This window comes from Corvus moneduloides, chromosome 6 (assembly GCF_009650955.1).
Source record: "Corvus moneduloides isolate bCorMon1 chromosome 6, bCorMon1.pri, whole genome shotgun sequence".
Lineage (NCBI taxonomy): Eukaryota > Metazoa > Chordata > Aves > Passeriformes > Corvidae > Corvus > Corvus moneduloides.
The window spans coordinates 54,638,327-54,656,406 of record NC_045481.1 but is presented as its reverse complement, the minus strand read 5'-3'; the positions used below and the strand labels follow the sequence as shown (position 1 = coordinate 54,656,406).

The window sequence follows — 18,080 nt, the reverse complement described above, 5'->3', positions numbered from 1 at the left end:
TGTTAGGACATCCCCTTTCCTCTCCCCAGCCAGGGGCCCCTGCAACCCTCTTCTGTGGGGATAGGATCAAAAGTCTTTTGTTCTCATCATCCTCTTGTGCCTTAACTCACATTTTTGGGAAGGCAAGGGGAGAAGAAAACACCCTCCCCTTCTCTTCCCTTCTTTATCCGAGGTCTCAGCTGTAGAGGAAGAGCTGAAGTGATTCAGGCTGCCCAGAGAGGTCACGGATGTCCCTCAGTACCACTGGCACAGCTCTCCCATCACGAGCCACCCTTCTGTCACCCAGGTGGCACTGCGGGCAGGCGCCACTCGGCCACCCCTCACCCACAGATCCCAGTCCCCTCAGTCCTCCTTGAGCAATTCTCCAGGTCCCCTGGAGCCAGCCGACCAGGAGGCTGAACACAGACCTCTTAGGAACGCCAATTTAAGGATGATTTTTAGACCACCACAAAGAAGAGTGAAGAAACTCTGGCTGCTTGCTTACATGAATGTTGCAAAGCTCTCATTAAATCAAAGGCAGAGACTTAAAATATTTCTTCAAGCAAAATCTCTGCTCTTCTCAAAGTCTCCCCCCAAGGATCAAAAACTACAATTGCTTAACTTAATCCACACAAAGTGATCATTATATTTGCCTCCATAAAGATCAGATTTGTTCTGGTGCCTATATCTAAAGGTAATTTCAGTTAGAAAATGAAATGGTGCTCTCTTGACCTTTCATCTTACATGGTTCATGAATTACTGACACATTACAATATCCCCCAACACTATGGAAGCTTAGCCATATTGCAATGTCTCTCTTGTAAGTGAAATAAACTTGGTATGCCACTAAAAGGCATTAAATTATTTTCATTATGCCACACAGAATGTAAAACACTTACACTGTTTTGATTTCAAAATCCTTGGAGAACAATTATGCTCTCAGGGCCATAAGACTCTATTAGAAAGTCCTCAGAAACCTAACATGGTTTCAATAAATCCTCAAACACTACAAAGCAGTCACTCAGTTTGAAGAATGAAAACATGAGTTTATCCACTGCAAAGTCAGGATGTAAATTCTGCTCAAACAGTATCCTGCACTTCCTAATTTTTTTCTACTCTATCAGGGCAACACTTTAAGTGAAGTTTTCAGCATCAAGCACGCATAGCTCATTTTTTGATTGAAAATTAACTATATTTGATTTAGGATTAGCATAAATATGAGATGTGCCTGTGCTTATGGTATTACTAGCTACCAGTATTAATCAGCAGTTAGATATGCACAAATGGTTTTATACATATATCATTTAACAAATGTCAACATTTAGGGTTAGGAACCATTAAATGAAATCAGTGATTGTCACAATGCATGGATAAATATGTTAATTTATTTATTTATACAATGGCACCAAAAATGCTTCAAAACACCAAAAAGCAGATTTCAGGAGTAACTAGTGTGGTTGTAGGGATCCCGACTTAAAAAAAAAAAATGCAGCCAGCCTTATTTTGGCTGGTGAGCTGTTCAAGTCTAAGTAAGGCTTTAGAGCATAACTACACAATAAGCTTGTTTGTATATACATGCTTATGTACTCCTAGAAGGCGCACAACCTTCTAATTAGGCAAATCATCTGCCCTTTCCAAAGGAAAATAACAGCACCGAGAAGCAATCAAAACAGGCGGAAACGGGCGAGAAGGAGAGGACAGGAGAGATTATACTCCCTGGGGCAGGGGGAGAAGGGGAGTGCGGGAGAAGGAGGAGGGGGAAAAAACAAACCCAGGCAGGAAACCCGGCCCCGACAACTTTCTGCCGAGGGCAGCTGAGATGCCTCATCCCGACTCTTCCTTCCCAGACAGGACGTTCGGTGTGGCCGCGGGGGTGACACGGCAGCTGCGGAGGGGGCCGGGTCACCCGGCAGCGCCCGTGACCTCGGGCGGGGCACAGCTGGTGGCAGCTGCAGCACCATCTGCTCGGGGCCGGCCCCCTCTGCCCCGCCAGGTAGCGGCGAGGGACGGGGAGCATCCCCGGGGCACTGCCACCCACCCCGGGGTACGGCCACCCATCCCCGGGGTACGGCCACCCATCCCCGGGGTACGGCCACCCATCCCCGGGCACTGCCACCCACCCCGGGCACTGCCACCCACCCCGGGGTACGGCCACCCACCCCGGGGCACTGCCACCCACCCCGGGGTACGGCCACCCATCCCCGGGGCACTGCCACCCACCCCCGGGGTACGGCCACCCATCCCCGGGCACTGCCACCCACCCCGGGGTACGGCCACCCACCCCCGGGTACGGCCACCCATCCCCGGGGCACTGCCACCCACCCCGGGGTACGGCCACCCATCCCCGGGGTACGGCCACCCATCCCCGGGCACTGCCACCCACCCCGGGGTACGGCCACCCATCCCCGGGCACTGCCACCCACCCCGGGGTACGGCCACCCATCCCCGGGGCACTGCCACCCACCCCCGGGTACGGCCACCCATCCCCGGGGCACTGCCACCCACCCCGGGGTACGGCCACCCATCCCCGGGCACTGCCACCCACCCCGGGGCACTGCCACCCACCCCGGGGTACGGCCACCCACCCCGGGGCACGGCCACCCACCCCGGGGCACTGCCACCCACCCCGGGGTACGGCCACCCACCCCGGGGCACGGCCACCCATCCCCGGGCACTGCCACCCACCCCGGGGCACTGCCACCCACCCCCGGCCACTGCCACCCACCCCGGGGCACTGCCACTCACCCCCGGGGCACGGCCACCCACCCCGGGGTACGGCCACCCATCCCCGGGCGCTGCCACCCACCCCCGGGGCACTGCCACCCATCGCCCCGGCAGGTGCAAAGGGGCACACGGACACACGGGTAAGGGCTCTGCCGGCCCCAGGGAGGAGCTTGGAAAGTGGAAACGAGAAAGGAACGGAGCGAGAGAGAGCTCGGAGCAGCGGGACGAGAGCTGCACAGCCCCGCGCAGCACATGGAGATGTCAGTACCCTTCCGCAGAGCGCGCTTATGGAATGCTGGCAGCGCGTCATCTGATTTAGAGCAGCTCGCACGGAGGGAAGGGCGGGAAAAAAACGAGAGAGAGAGAGAAAAAGAAAAGACACAAAAGCACCCCTAACTTGCCTCTTTCATGGAGAGACTCCTGAATGCAACAAGAACTTTATCTCTTTTCAGTTCAGTGTCGCTTAATCTGCAACACCACCATGCAGATTGCGCTTCCCATTTCCCTGTCTTCACCGTTCCGTGAAAAATAAAGAAAAATGCCTATTTTTTTAATGCCTGAGGAGTGACACATTTAAATGCTTCTTTTAAATATTCGCATTTAGCCACAGCATAGAATTTGTCAAAGGCAATTATATAATAAGGTAACTAATAAAATTCTGTATCAGTACTGTTTCCTAGTGCCAGCAGTGAAGGAACTGGCTTGGACAGTCCTGAACACCACATCAGCTCAGCTGAGCTCTCTCAGCTTCACATATTTCTTCACAATTTACTCCAAAAGTACCAAAATCAGAACCAGGAATATTGTGTAGAAACAAGCTGGGCTCTACAGTTCTCATCTTGGAACAATTATTTCCAAAGGCTAAATGTGTACCACTTACCATACATTTTGCCTTCATCTGATAAGATGATTTTCCTCCTCCCACATGGTGGATAGATAGCTAGAGCCTCCTGAAAGCTCTGTTCAATGTCAGGGCTCCAGACACCTTCTGCATCATTGTCAATAGGTTTATCTGCAGAATCACTCATTCTTTCAATATCTTCGGCAGGACTCTCGCTGCCGCTCCAGCTGCTGGGCTCAATGGTGATGGCTGGGGTCTCCAAGCCTAAGCCTGGAGTCTTCAAGGGAATAAACCTGCAACACAAACAACCAACCCCAAAAGGCATTAAAGGCATGGAACTCCAGGCAAACATTTCTGCCTACTTCTGATGCTAAGTTAACAGCAGCTGAGCAGTAACGTGAGCACAGGAAGCACCCAGGAAAAGTGAAAAATTGAGAAGCATTCTACCTCAAATGAGCAGAGGTGGAGCAATAAGGCTGTCAGAAGAGGAACTCTGTCACATTTTCTGGGTGCAATTACACGAGGGCATAGAGAATCAGATTATTTTTCACAAATAGTCAAAGTGGGGGAAAACTCTCCAGCCACATTTCATCTGGCTGAAGACTGGCACCCTTAAAATAACAAGCCAGATCCTCAGGCAGGGGGAAATCAGTGTACTTCCACTGGCTGGAAGGGAAGCACACCAATTTATGCCACAGTGACCACCAGAGCCTAAAACCATTTGAACCTAAAAACAAAAGCAAAAACTATTGTTCACATTCATCCGGATGTCACTGGATTTAATGGAATTATACCAGTGATGCCACAGCTCAATGTAATTAACTGGAAAAGGCTGTAATTTTCAGATCTTACCCAAATAAATAATACAATCAGAATCCAAGCTACATACAAAAAGAAATCTTTAAAATGATAATACCAGAGCAAGGAATTACAAGAGAACATACATGCTTTGCCTGACTTAAAAGGTCTCTGTCACAGAACCAGAGCAGAACAAAAATTACAAGCTTCAAGTTGCTGAATCAATTTAATAAGAAATAATTTAATATAGCTGCACCTGCTCACACTAGCAGAGCTGCAGATCTGTCAGTGTTCCTTTTATATTTTTGAGAGAAATACAACTCTGCTATAAAGACTTGCTCCAGGCAAAAAAGCTGCTATACCAGACCACGTTCACCTCTGCTGTAATTCTTTGGGAAGTCAGTGAAATAACACCAGGAACAGATTTGGCTCAACATGTCTAGGCATAATGCAGTTTTATTTTGAAAAAAGAAGAGGTTTGGTGACTCTGACTGATCTAAGTGGATAGGAGTGTTCAAACATGCATGCATGCGCTGCAAACAGTTAAAATCCAGTTTCCTGGATAAACACTCAAAACCTCTAAACTGTAACATTTTTATTCTGCTGGGGCAGAAGAGAGGGGCTTCCCCTTGCGCACACCTCCATCCTCCTGCTGATACGCCTCTCACTGGGATCTCAGGACGTGGCAAAACAACAGGTGAAAAGCAGCAGAACAGCATTCACCCCACGGAGAAAGAAGGGGAGGGTGTATGTGGAAGGCCATGACACCTCTGACAAAACACCTTTGGTCTGGAGAGCTCCCCGAAAGAGGAAATATTTACAGCAGCCCTCACCCGAGCTCCCCAGCCAACCGCTAGAGATAACCAAAACCTGACAGTCCGGTCCCTCGGAGGCCACGGTGTCTTGAAATAAACCAGAGCTGCAGCTGGGGAAACTGGGAGCAGGCTCTCAGTCTCACAGACCAACATTACCCGTTTGACACCCAAAGTACAGGGTATTTCCACTTCTCCAGGCTCTAGCAGGAGCTCAAAGGGATCAGTACATGCGAAATAGGCTCCCATGAACTTGGTTTTCCTTGCTTGCCTGTCTGTTTCTACAGAGAGGCATTTCTTGACTTTGCATTGCTTTGAACATTTCAGCACAGCTTACGAAAATGTTAGTGCCTCCCCAGCCATAACAGGCAGGCTAATCACTGTCTCAAACGCCTTTTAATAACTGATAATGAGGGAGCAGATGGATTTGCAGGGAACCACACACATGTGAGCGGGTGAGAACTCTGGCCAAATGCACCACTCATTGTCCGGGAAATCCACAACGCACAAAATTTTTTAAGTTGTCATCACACAAAGGGAGACGCAAACCTTGATAAAATAGTGAAACCCCATCCGTCAGAACCCTCAGAAGGTTGAAGGGTTGATTCAACCTCTTGAAGAGTTAAATCTTGTATGCAAGATTTAGCCAAAGCACAATCACAGCAATACTGGGAAACTACTGACAAAAACATTCATGTCCATTTAAGCCTTCACACAGAGGGAGAATTTTTGGTAAATGAGAGGTAATTGAATGTTGATGGGGATAATTAGGGGGAGGGGTCAGTTTTATTGCAATAGTGCAGGGGAAAATGGCTGCTGGAGGGTTTATTGGCCTCACATGATCGAACCACGACGAGTATTTCAGAAGACAGCACAGAGTGGGATGCATCACTGGCTCTGTTTTCCAAAGGTGCCTATGGGAGGAAATCCTTCCCCTCCCTGAACCCAGGCCCAACGGCTTGCAATGCACAGCACAGCCATGGGCAGCTTCTGCTCAGCTCAACCACCCTCTGCTTACAAAATCTGCCACAGTCATAGCCTCAAGTCCTATTATCATCCTATAAACCAGCCCTTGTTATTACATTATGCTGAAATAATAATTAAAATGCACAAGGAACACAGTGAGGCTCTAAAGTAATTAATGTTACTTGATAGTCATGTTATATCTTGCATTGCGTTTACTGGTGAATTTTCACTAATGTGCTATCTGCCTTCCCATTCCTTTTTACCTACTTGCATATCATCTTGAGGCACTCATAGCTACTATTCCAGCCTCTAAAGTGTAAGATAACCAAGTGTTTTTTGCAGAACATCTGTACAACAGGGGTGTGGAGCAGCCTGCTGGAAGAAAACCTCTCATATTAAAGGTTATTTCCATTTTGGTGAATGCTGACACTGCAGATCAAGCCAGAGGGCCAAGGAGGAATAAACCTTGTATTACAACTGCTAAATGGCTCCCTCTTATTTCAGGAAAAAAATGAGCTAACTCAGTTAATCATTTCCAGCTCAGCTCTAAGTATCAAAACCCAATTCCACCTCCTCCTTAGCTTGAATTCTAAGGACTCAACTGTGATGAAAAATTTCAGACCTGTTATTCTGGAGTTCAACACGATTATCAAAAATAATACAAGCTGTCAACAGACGAGCTCTGTTGCACATTTCTAATGAGATATAAATCTCATGTGAAAAAATGTGCATTTACAATCTGATTTAGATTTAGAAAAAACTTTAAAAAGCGGGCCTTCTTTATATTAGCAAACTCCAAATCTTGCAATGCCACCTTTCAGCAGAGGAAGAGCTAAGCTCCTGGGGGCAATTAGCCCCTCCTCCCCTGCCCAGAGTCAGAGATTGTACACATGACAGATCGACTTGAAGAGTTCTGTATGTGCTCTTTATCATGTTAACTTTCAGAGAACCAATTTCCTACTTGCACTTTCTGTTAACAAAACTAAAACACATCAACACTATCTAGAAAACCAACCAACAAAAAAAAAAAAAAAAAAAAAAGGCCCAAAGCCCACAAAAAAATAGAGCAACAAAAAAACCCCCAAACTCAAAAGATTTTAGCTCACCTTTTTGTACATTCTAAGACAGCTTAAAGCACACTGCTGCAGTTTAGGAGGTCTCTCTTCAGAGTTTTCCTTTTAACACCAGCCTTACACATTTCAAGACAGCTTCCCCTGTGCATAAAACTCTTTTAGCTGCAAACCAAATGCATCTGTCTTGCAGTTGCTTTCTACTCTCTGCAGTTAAGTCAGTTCTAAATATATCTGTTTTCCTCATGCAGTTATTAAGACACTTTTTCTCTGCATGTTGGAGGTATGTCCCTCCCGTCAAACATCACAATGTCACACTTAGGAACAGAGAAACCATTAGGGGCAACAGAGGGTTTTATAAACATGTTTTATAGCCAGGCCATTCAAGACAGCTTGGTGAGCTACAAGATATGACTTACTGTCATTATGTTCACTCACTACAGTAACTTGAAAAATTACTTTAAAATCTCAGAGAAACAAGGCTAGCTGTTGTCAGAGCCGATCAAACCAATGCGTTTAGCTAAAACCAAATGATAGCCCGCAACTTCTTATTAAGGGAATGGTTTCTTTGCTTAGACAAAACATTCTCCTGTGCCTTTCACTTTATGAGCAATGCAAACCTGGACTTGCCCTGAAAGCTGCTGCTCACAGACCAACAACTGAGATCAATGGCTCCTCACAGCAGCGTAGGACAAGTGCAGATTTACGGCCTTGGTATGTTTCATAGCCTTCAATATTTGCACAATGAACCAACACAGAAATGCTGTCTTTCAAAAGTCATTAGAGCTGGATCTTATTTTACAGTGTCTTCCAAAAGTTAAACCATTTTGTCTTTTGTTTAATTAATTTACTTTCTTGAGTGTCGGTGTACAGGTGCCGCCGAATGGTGCCTTCTCTGTGCTATCAAATAACCCCTAGAAAAGGATTAATGCTTTGCAGATATTGGTGCAGGAACACAAGAATGACTGAAAACATGCCTTGATTCTGAGAGCTGTCTGAGGGAAAAAACTGTTATGTCTCCCAAGTCTTCTAAACTGTGTCTGCTCAAAGGGGATCAAGTGCAGGTATTTCTGAGACTGAGCACCAGTGTTGTTACCCACACTGATCTTCTTGCTATGAACAGCTGCAGAGTGCTACCAAATCATTCTTACAGCCAGATCAATATTTCTAAAACACGTCTTTCAGAAAAAAATCTTAATTCTTGAGGTAGAGAGTTCGAGTGTTGAAGGGGTAAATAACACTTTTAAGAATACATTATATTTTTAGTTCATGAACAACCTCATCTTAGCCTCAGTTATTTAAAAACAATGGCATGAGGAATCCAACAAGCTTTTTATAAACATCAAGATGGTAATGAGCAGATGAGTGCAAACCAACTAATTCTAAATTTGCAGATGGCAGATTTTCTCTGAAGGTTTGAAAAGTTGCAGGCCCATGGGATTTTCCTTCTGCTTTGTTCAGCAGTGCAAATCCACAGCTGGAGCGCCAAAGCTCTGGAGAGAATCCAGAGGAAGAAACTTATCAGATCTAGAAAACATGACCTACCAGGAAAGGAATTGGGTTTGTTTAAATTTAGAGAAGACTGATGTGAAAAGATAACCACTTTCAAATAAGGAAAAGGTAAGAGCAAAGCAGAGAAGCAGCTCTTGGCAATTTCTACCAGGGATAAGATATGAAGCAAAGTACTTGAGTTGCAGCAAGAAAACCATAGGTTGGGCATTTGGGGGATCGTTCTGACCCCACCAACAGAAGTGCTCAGCCTCCAGGGGTGCTGGGGAACTGCTGGGGAACAGAGATTGTTCCAAGCGGGTGACACAAGCATTTCTCAGGAACGAGCTCAGCACTGTGTGAGCTAGAGCCATGACCTAGATGATGCCATGAGACGGGGCAGCAAAAAGCCCCAACAGAAGGAAGCCTGCAGTGGGAGCACGTCCTTGGCTAGGCATGGGGGAATCCAGCTGCCTGAGAGACTTCCCAGATGTCTCAGTGACCAGACAGCTTTGTCAGCTGCAGGGCAGAAATCCAGGCACAACCAGGCTTCCTCCTGCGGATGCCTGTGGAGCTCCTCTGCCCTGCACAGCTGCTGGACACTGCTGCAGGAACACTGTGGGCTACAGCCACCTTATCAAAGCAGCCAGGATGGGAAGGAACACCAAACCACCAAGCTGGGGAGCAGAAGGATCCATCTCCTTCTGGTGCTGTCCATGGGAGTTTTGGGAAATGAGGCTGCCTCATCCCCAGACACCCCACTCTACCAGACACCTGCTGAACTGCCTGATCCTCCCTATCACACCCAGGTTTCTCAAGCTCTTTCTGCACTGATTAAAGTAAATATGGAATTGGTGGGAAGCTTGAATTTCTCTAGGATTTTATCCTTCTACTTTGCCAGTGAAAGTATCTTTGTAGTGTTTATGCAAGTCAAGCATGCAAAGAAATTACTTCTTTATTTACAAACAAATTCATAGTGGATTTTGTAGCTGTGATGTGTAACTGTGTATGGATTTTTCTGATTCTCTGAGGTGTTCAAATGGCATTACTCTCAGGAAAACACTATATTTATTCAAGCCACTTTACATATAATTTTTTTTATGAGGAATGGATATGGCACAGTACGAAGAATAAAAATGTAAATAATTTACAGAGCATCCAATGGTGAAATCATTAGATTAAAATTACTTTATACTGTATTTTTGTTACATGTTCTACTTATCAGCAATTATTCCCTCTAAGAAGAAAGAGCACAGGAGAGAGAAGCAGCCCATTTCTAGGATAAAGAATTCCTTTAAACCTCAGTCAGACTAATTCAGCCATTCGCATTTGCCACTGAGATGAAAAAAAGAGGTTTTCTTTGACTGTGAGAACACTTCAGGAAGAAATTCTGATGTTGTGCTTTTTTGGTGATCAAATAGTTGTATGCAGTGGTGCTTCCATGTACTTCCTATCATTCATATGAACTAGCTTTATTATCCTAAGACTGAATTTACCATTTCTTGCTTGGGATTCAAGCTATTTATTAACTGCCAACTACCTATTTCTGATTTGTCTTTGGGATCTGTGCAGGAATAACATGATCAGTCCAACTACAGCCACAGAGCACCTGTGAAAAGCACATGATGTTTTTTCCTGAGGTGAGTGCATTATGCAGTGAATTTGGATGCACTTCCTTCCCCTCAACTACCACACTCAGGGTACTCACAAAAGTACTAGGAAGGCAGTGCCACACCAGAGTGTAAAATACCAAAACCATGTAACTTAACATCAGTAAATTGATGGTTTTCTTCCAACAGAACTTGGCAGCCTGCTCATCTGAGAAGATTTACACATGTATTTTCACAAACTGTAAGGAAACTTCCTGAACAAAGGGTGACTGAGATCAGCAAGAGTAGGCAGCATATAGGCCTAAATGTGAAATTAGGATTACATGAAGTATTTATAAAGAGAAACAATGCGTTCTCCTTGAATTGCTCATTTTTTTTGCTTATCGAAACAGATTACTCAGCAAAGAGTGGGTTGATGCTAATACATGGGAATTCTTCCCTTTGGAAACAGCTTTCATCTCTGCACTCTTTATGCAAGTGAAAAGTCTATTTGGTACCACTCTGAGAGCTTCATTTATTTACTTTTCCAAAGGCTGCTTTTGTTGATAGATACAATTATTGTCATAATGATGTTGAGTCATTAGCTCCAACCCAGTTTTCTTGTCCATTAGTTTTAATTTCATACAATTAATAAAATGGTTCTCCTTCTCAGTGGGGAAACGACTGGATTCTGACTGTGCCTACACCATACTCATGGCTCAGGAGGCTTTGTGCTGGCTCACCAGGATGCCTTCTGCAGGCAGCTCCAGCTTCAAACCGTGTGTTATCAGGCTAGTCACCAGCAATCCAGCATGCCAAAGTGCTGCACATCACTCATGGTCCATGGTCTGCACTGATTACCAAGTTATCACCGGGTAGGTGAATCTCAACATACCCCTGGTGAATCCCTGTCTCATTACAGTCACAGCTGCTCCAGATACAATTCCTTCCCCATGTGATACCGAAGCAGCCACACTCATCCTAGGTGCTAGTGCTCATTTACACCCAGCTGGTTTCAATTATAAGGGTGTTCCTGGGATTTAACCCAGCTCCAACACTGCACTGTGGTGGCAACCAACAAAGATTATTCTAAATATGACTTGGCACTCAGTGGAATGAAGAACAGTGAGCAGCACCATGTCTGGCTTGCTTTTGCTAATTGCCAACACGAAGCAAAGGAAAGGATAAAATATTTACCAGCTCTCAGAAGGAGAAGCCATTCTCCCTGCAATAACCCAGCTGCTGTGCTGTGCAGGAGGCGCTGACCAGGCACCTCCTGCCACCCAACGGGGACGGCTCCAGAGCGGCAACACCCAGTGCCAGTGCAATGCCGTGGTGTGCTCAGCCCAGCTGTGTGCCAGCTGGGACATCTCCATGGCAAAAGCTGCTAGCTTGTACAGTGGGGATTATTGATATTTCACTCATTCAATAGTTATGCAGCTTTGAGAAGAATGGTCCGTGATTGAGGTGGGTCTGTCCATTTGGGGCAGGGGGCTCTGCTCCCAGAGCAAGCGAAACGGCGTGGGCTTGCCCAAGGACTGTTCTTTGGCACTGAGAAATGGTCTGTAAGAAACACTTCCCAGCCCAGGACCTGTAGGTAGAGGTCACAGAAGGTCCCTCAGGGCAAGGTCTGCAGCCACTGCTTTGCTTGGGGTATGTTCGTGGAGCATGTGTTTGGCAGGTCACCCTAATCCATCCTGCTGCCAACACACGTAAACAGAAAGTGAAAACTAGTGTGTGTAACTGCCAGGACAATAAGGTTTTTTGACGTATAAGACTGGGAAATGGGACAGAAAAATAGGTGCAGTTCTTGCTCACGTGCAATAGCTGTCTATTCCTTGAATCCTTACCCCGTGGAGGCTGAGGCAGGTGCCTTCCCAGTGACTCCACAAATTACCAGTTACAGCATAAAAGCCCAAAGAAAAGAGTCACTGGCCCTCCTTCAGCTCCAGTGCTGTTCACCTCTCCCTGCCTCTCCGTACACACAGCTTTGGGATCCAGACCTGGATCCAGGCACAAACACACTCAGTACCCTCGGAGCTGTCCATCTTCTGCATCTACTGGTGCTTTTCCCATCTGTCCCATCTACCTGGGAGTATGTGAGTGATGCAAATGCAGTCAATGGCTTTCACATGGGTAAATAGATGATCTTTTCTTTGTAGTTTGCTGTCACTGCCTTCCCACAGCATCGCTGAGCAATTATTTTCATTTTGTACCCCAAAAGCCAAACTGGAACCATTAATACCACCTACCAAGTGTTATAAATACCAGAATGAGGTACATCCTTGATCTCTGGTGTGTTACGAGCTTCCTGTTGGGACCACATATGATCCATGGCTCACACAAATGATGGACTTGGCAGCAAGTCGTTCTGTCTAGATGTAGCTCTGAAACCCAATTTTTCCCCCCCGACTCCCTGAGCCTCCCTAGTTTTATTGGAGTTCCCATGTCACACAGACATTTGCAAAACCAGATGGAATTCTTCACATTCATAGCTCTCTTATTCTATTTCTGGCATATGACTAAGTGGTTTTGTACTCCAGCACTAGATTTTTTTCTTCTCTTTTTTTTTTTTTTTTTTTTTTAATAATAGCTTGTTTTCAGGATGAAAGGTTTTTTTCCACAATGGCTGCAAAAACATGAGTGTTCACTCTAACAGCTCTTAGTGAGGTGGAGAAAGGGACAGAAAGCCACCTGCTTGAACAGCTTTATATAAGTTCAGTCAGGAAAGGGAAAACCAATGCTATTTGAAGGGTGGTCCAACATCTGACTGTTCACACGTAACATAAAACTTTCGCCTATATAAAAAAACATTTTATATAATGATTTAAGTATTCTGTTAAACAGGTACAAAAAAGGCACAGCGAAGTAAAAGGTTCATTCATTTACTCAGGTGCATTTGTTTAAACAAGAAACAGCCACATGATTAACCCTTTCCCTATTCCAAGCTGAAGAAGGTCCCTTCTTTTACGAAGCAGGAGAAAAGCAAATTTTGGACAAACTGCAACATCCAATTGGCCAAAGCCACCCCTGGAATCCAGCGCTGTCACCTTTCATCCCTCAAGCCCACTTGTTCTCTGCTTTGCAGATGTTACACAAACACTCCTTTGTGTAAGTGCAAACACACACACACACACACACAGACTTTCTCAAACATTTGCTGGAAGAGCTAAATTGCCACTGAAATTCATTTTACAAGTTTAGAAGCTCTACCAAACAGTCTCTGTGAGCTCTATCCCTCTAAAGCTGCTACAGAGGTTGTCTCATGCTCACCTGAATGTGCTGGTTTTGTATCAGGCAAAACCAGGAAAAAATAATTTTATTCTGCTTTGGTGTTACTACTTGAGCTACAGCCCCGGGCTCTGATTCTGACAACAGAGCCATTTTATACATATGAATAATCACTCCAAGTTTAATGAAGCTCCTCACATCTCCGTTAGCAATTGTTTTGGCTGCTCCTATCAGCCCTGGAGGAGCCTGGAAACAGAGGAGTGATAATATTGGGAGGCTCATTTTGGGAAAGGCCATGGTTTTCTGGTGATAGGACACAGAACTGCAAGACAAAAATACCCAAAAAAGAGATTTCAGAAACCAGCATGTGAGATCAGCTAGGACTTGGGGTCCATGTCAAGTACTCACAACATGTCTACAGTCTTCATCACACGCCAGCACTGGAAACCCCACCTTGGGTTTTTGTGTGTACAGAAAAACCAAAGCAACCATTTTGTTTGCAAGTGCAGTAGCTGTCAAATAAAAATATTTTAACTCATTTTGTCTTCCAACTGCTAGCAGTAGTGTTATGGGCAAATTACCCGCCAAATTAAATTTTAAGTCTGAGCTGTTCATCTGTCTATTACAAAGGAAGCCTTCTATGCGAGGAAATGAGCATTACTAATACAGCACTTCAACACTGCAACTTCTTTCTTCCATCTCACTCTTGCCCCCAACACCTGTCCTCCCACAGGTGGTGAATGCATTGGCATTGGCTCCACTGACATCCATAGGTCTGTTTCATAGAGATAGTGACAGATCTATAGCTTGCACTGTGCCCATAATGGAAAATTTATTTCTTGCATCTCATATAAGATTCCTCTGAGAGTTGAGGATGCTTTTATGCAGCAGGACTTGCATCTTCTGCAAGGGAGTAGTAGAAAACACTTTCCTGCTGAGATCCTGAAACAATCCCAAACTGTGGCAATCTTTAATTGCCATAATTGAACATAAGTAAAACCTGCAATGTCTGGCTGTAGCATTTTCAAAACTCAATATAATAGTTATGCATTTCTTATACACAGAATAATATAGTTATTCTGCACTTCTCTTGTAGTTATTGCCTGTTGAGGAAGCAATTTCTGTCTTAAGCTCTGACTTATACTTCCAATCTATTTCAACTCCTTGTTCACTGTAGTTTAATCCTGCTTCGGGGGGTGTCAATCTTCCACAAAAATAACTTTGCTGGCAACCATTAGAATTGTGAATTCACTGGACACCGGCAGAGCTAAAGAAGAGATGGCTGGGTTCAGGCAGCAGAAAATAAAACATCTAAAAACCCAAACAAACAACACAAGCCTGGGAACTAATCCTGATAATTCTCCTGGACTTTAAAAATCTTGAATTTAACAAAAATAGCGATTTCCCAGCACACTCATTTCTGCCACAGCACCCCTTCCTCCCCTGTGCTCACCATGCACATTTTCATGGGCAATCATCACCTGCCTCAAGAACAGCTGCCCTGTCCAAGACCTCGCTCCGGGCTTCCAGCTCTGGCTGCAGCCCCAGGCGCCCCTCAGGAGCTGTCCCATAAAGGTGTGATGTGGAGACCATCACCTGCCCTGGATCTGCCCAAGCCCAGCAGACCCTGGCCATCTTCCCCTACTGAGTCACCCTCCTGCTGCTCCCCAGCTGGAGCTGTGTCTTGGAAAGGGAGTGTCGGACTCATCCAGCCCCACGGGGAGGTCTGTGCTGGGGGTTTTCACTGCTCTCTGCTCGCTCCCGCCTGGCACTAACATCTGTCCCTGCCACGTGTGGAAGAGGGGGCGGCAAGTGAGCCCCAGCAGAAACCCTTGCAGAGAGGAGCCTCTCCAACGAGATAGTTTCGTGGTGATATGAAAATATATTAAATTCTTCAGATTCCCCAGGGGAAGGAGAATATACAACAAAATGCCAATAACGTTTTCAAATGACAAAAGAAAAGCGTCTCTCCCCACAGTGGTCAAAAATACCTTGCTAAACTAGCCAATGGTTGAAATTTCTGGTACAAATACAATGCCTCTATCAGAGTATTACTTAGTATCTGAAGGTTACGCACTATCAAAATCTGTTTAGGAACAACAACGCTCTTGCATGCACACAGTTCTGTTCAAAATACTTAGTCAAGCTCAGAAAAAGACAAACAGACTCAATTATTTATACATTTAAATTATGTTAAATCACATTAGCTCTTCAGAATTACTTCTGTTTTTCATAAAGTCCATGCACAAGTGCTCCTTTAAGTCAATGGATGCTTTTATTGTAGTGAAAACTGAGCACCTGTAGCATGGCTTCTCCAGTATGTTTTGAATTAGAGGCTAAGGGTGGCTTCATGTTGACAGCTGAGACTTCAAATTTCACTATTTAATTCACCACCACAAAACACCATTAAAACCCTGCACTTTTTTTGTTTTTACATTTCAGGCTGCAGGCTTTTCAGCCCTTGCAGGGCAGACCTCTCTTTGAGCTAGAACAATTTCTGGACTTGCAGCATAAGCAAATGTCAGAATGGCAGATCTGACTATCAATCCTGAATTATTTTGTTTCTAGTGAATCTAACACTTCAAGAAAAGCGTTGCAGTGTCCTTGGTTCTTCTCCTGCTTAGCCATTGATTTGCTTATGGTTCTTTAACCCTTCTCGTGCTTTACCATTCATCACATCCTCTTCACTGAGCAGCTCAGGCAGGTTGTGATCCAGTACCCTCAAACCTTACTGCTAGTTAAATCCCTGGGAATCCTAGGCAAATCTATTTTGCTTAACTATTTTTGATATTATTAATATTAATGAATACAAATAAGAAGGAGAGAGTGACCCAGGCAAAAAAGAATGACCCAGAAAGGGAATGAGCCAGCAAATGACCCAGAGAAAAGAAAGTATTTTGGCTTTCTTCCTCAGAATAGCTGTTGGTTTCCTCAAATGACATTTTTAAAATTTTATTTGAAAGCATTAAAAAAATGCTGATGAACATTACAGTAGAAGCAAGCTTGGCTCTTGGTAGAGAAACATTATGACTTAGAGCCAAGGACTTATTTTTCACATGTGAATTATTTTTTGAACAGCATTTCCTGGCTCAATGTCACTGCACCACAGATAGATATGACAGCAGATAAGTACATGAGATTTTAGATCAACAAGAGTGTTACTTTTACAATGAATACATTTGTAGTCAGAGCTCAAAAGTGGGTTTATTTCTGCTGTGCATGAAAGATGTATTGCACACTATTTTATTAATACACTTTTCCTCTTAAAATGGAATGTAATTCAAATTTTCTGACACTGCAGCTGCAATGGATTTCCTAACCATGTGGATTTACAGTAACAAACTCTTCAATTTTCTTCCCCCTCTAGCTCACCTCTCTGCCACCTTGATTTATTTCTGTTTCACAGCTGTGCCTACCAAATGATTCTTGCTCTCACTCCACACTTTCCCCCTCTTCCTGCAGCTGATACAAACTAAAACACAAATTTTATGGGAATGTGAAATTAAAGAACTCTCAGAGCAAGAATACAATGTCCAGTATTGAAGGGAACAATTTACCAGAGGGTGGGCAGAACAACCTGAAGGATGGAGGTTCAAATCTAGAAAAACTTAAAAATTCTCAGCTTAGATTCCACCATCAGAGTCAGTAGTCACTACAGCACACCAGGAGCTCTTCCCTTCATGAAATGTACCCACCTCTGGGATTTACAGCACTAACCACCACAAGCAGCAATTGCTTGAGTTACATAAATAAAGCCCCAAATATTCCACTCTCAAAATCAGTGTTGCTGCTTTCAAAACTGGCACCAGAAAACCTTAGTAGCACAAACATTATCCAAAAGGCAAACCAATCCAAATAAATAATGAAAACCAGATTGAAGCAGAGAACAAGGACACACTGAGGACCAGCAAAATGAAATTAATGGGTAAAATACTGATGAAAACTGAGGGAGCCTGCCCTCAGCTCCTTCCCCTCCCCAGAGCAGCACAGATGTGAAGGAGAGCTGGGTGCTGTGCCCCATCCAGCAGAGAGCTTCCCTTTCTAGTGTTACACAGGGATTCAAAGGGGCAGAGCCCAGGACGAAACTGTAGCCCTGTGTTTATGTACGAATTACTGAGAAGTTACTTAACCTTGAGCCACCCTGACGTCATGAGCTTGGGCATCCTTAAGTCTCTCAGAAAGGGAGCTGAAGGAAACCCTGTGGCTTGTCTTTACTCCTGAATATCCCTGCCCTGGGTTCTTGGTAGGGACACTGGGACACTGCCTGCCAGGGACAGGCTCTGAGGGAGCAGCAGAGTGTGCAGACCTCAATTACAGGGACGCTGCACTTGCAGGGCAGCCCAGCTGCCAACCACGCAGAGATTTGCAGCGATAACAATTATACTTAAAAGCCTCACTACACGTCTGAATGCATTTACACATTCTCCTTTTACTCTCTATTTATTATTAATGGCAGCTCAACTAATATCAAGACCCTGGCGTGTTTGGCACTGTAGGTGCACAGAAGGGCAGCAAGTTCTTGCTCTGAGGAGTTTACAGCCTAATTATAAATGACAGCAGATGGAGGGTAAACATTGTGAGC

At 44.9% G+C, this 18,080-nt stretch overlaps 1 protein-coding gene across 10 annotated transcripts in view; it reads right to left on the bottom strand.

Annotated features, from left to right (window-relative positions):
* Positions 1-18,080, bottom strand: part of TEAD1 (TEA domain transcription factor 1) — a 153,092-nt gene that overhangs the window by 96,598 nt on the left and 38,414 nt on the right. For 4 of the 10 annotated variants that reach the window (XM_032112479.1, XM_032112480.1, XM_032112481.1 and 1 more), the window contains exon 2: positions 3,584-3,837. In XM_032112479.1, the coding sequence (XP_031968370.1) occupies positions 3,584-3,731 (148 nt within the window). In that variant the 5' untranslated portion in view covers positions 3,732-3,837. Of the gene's footprint in view, positions 1-3,583; positions 3,838-7,226; positions 7,247-18,080 lie in introns of those variants that run through there. The other 6 variants (XM_032112475.1, XM_032112477.1, XM_032112478.1 and 3 more) reach the window with 3 other exon arrangements.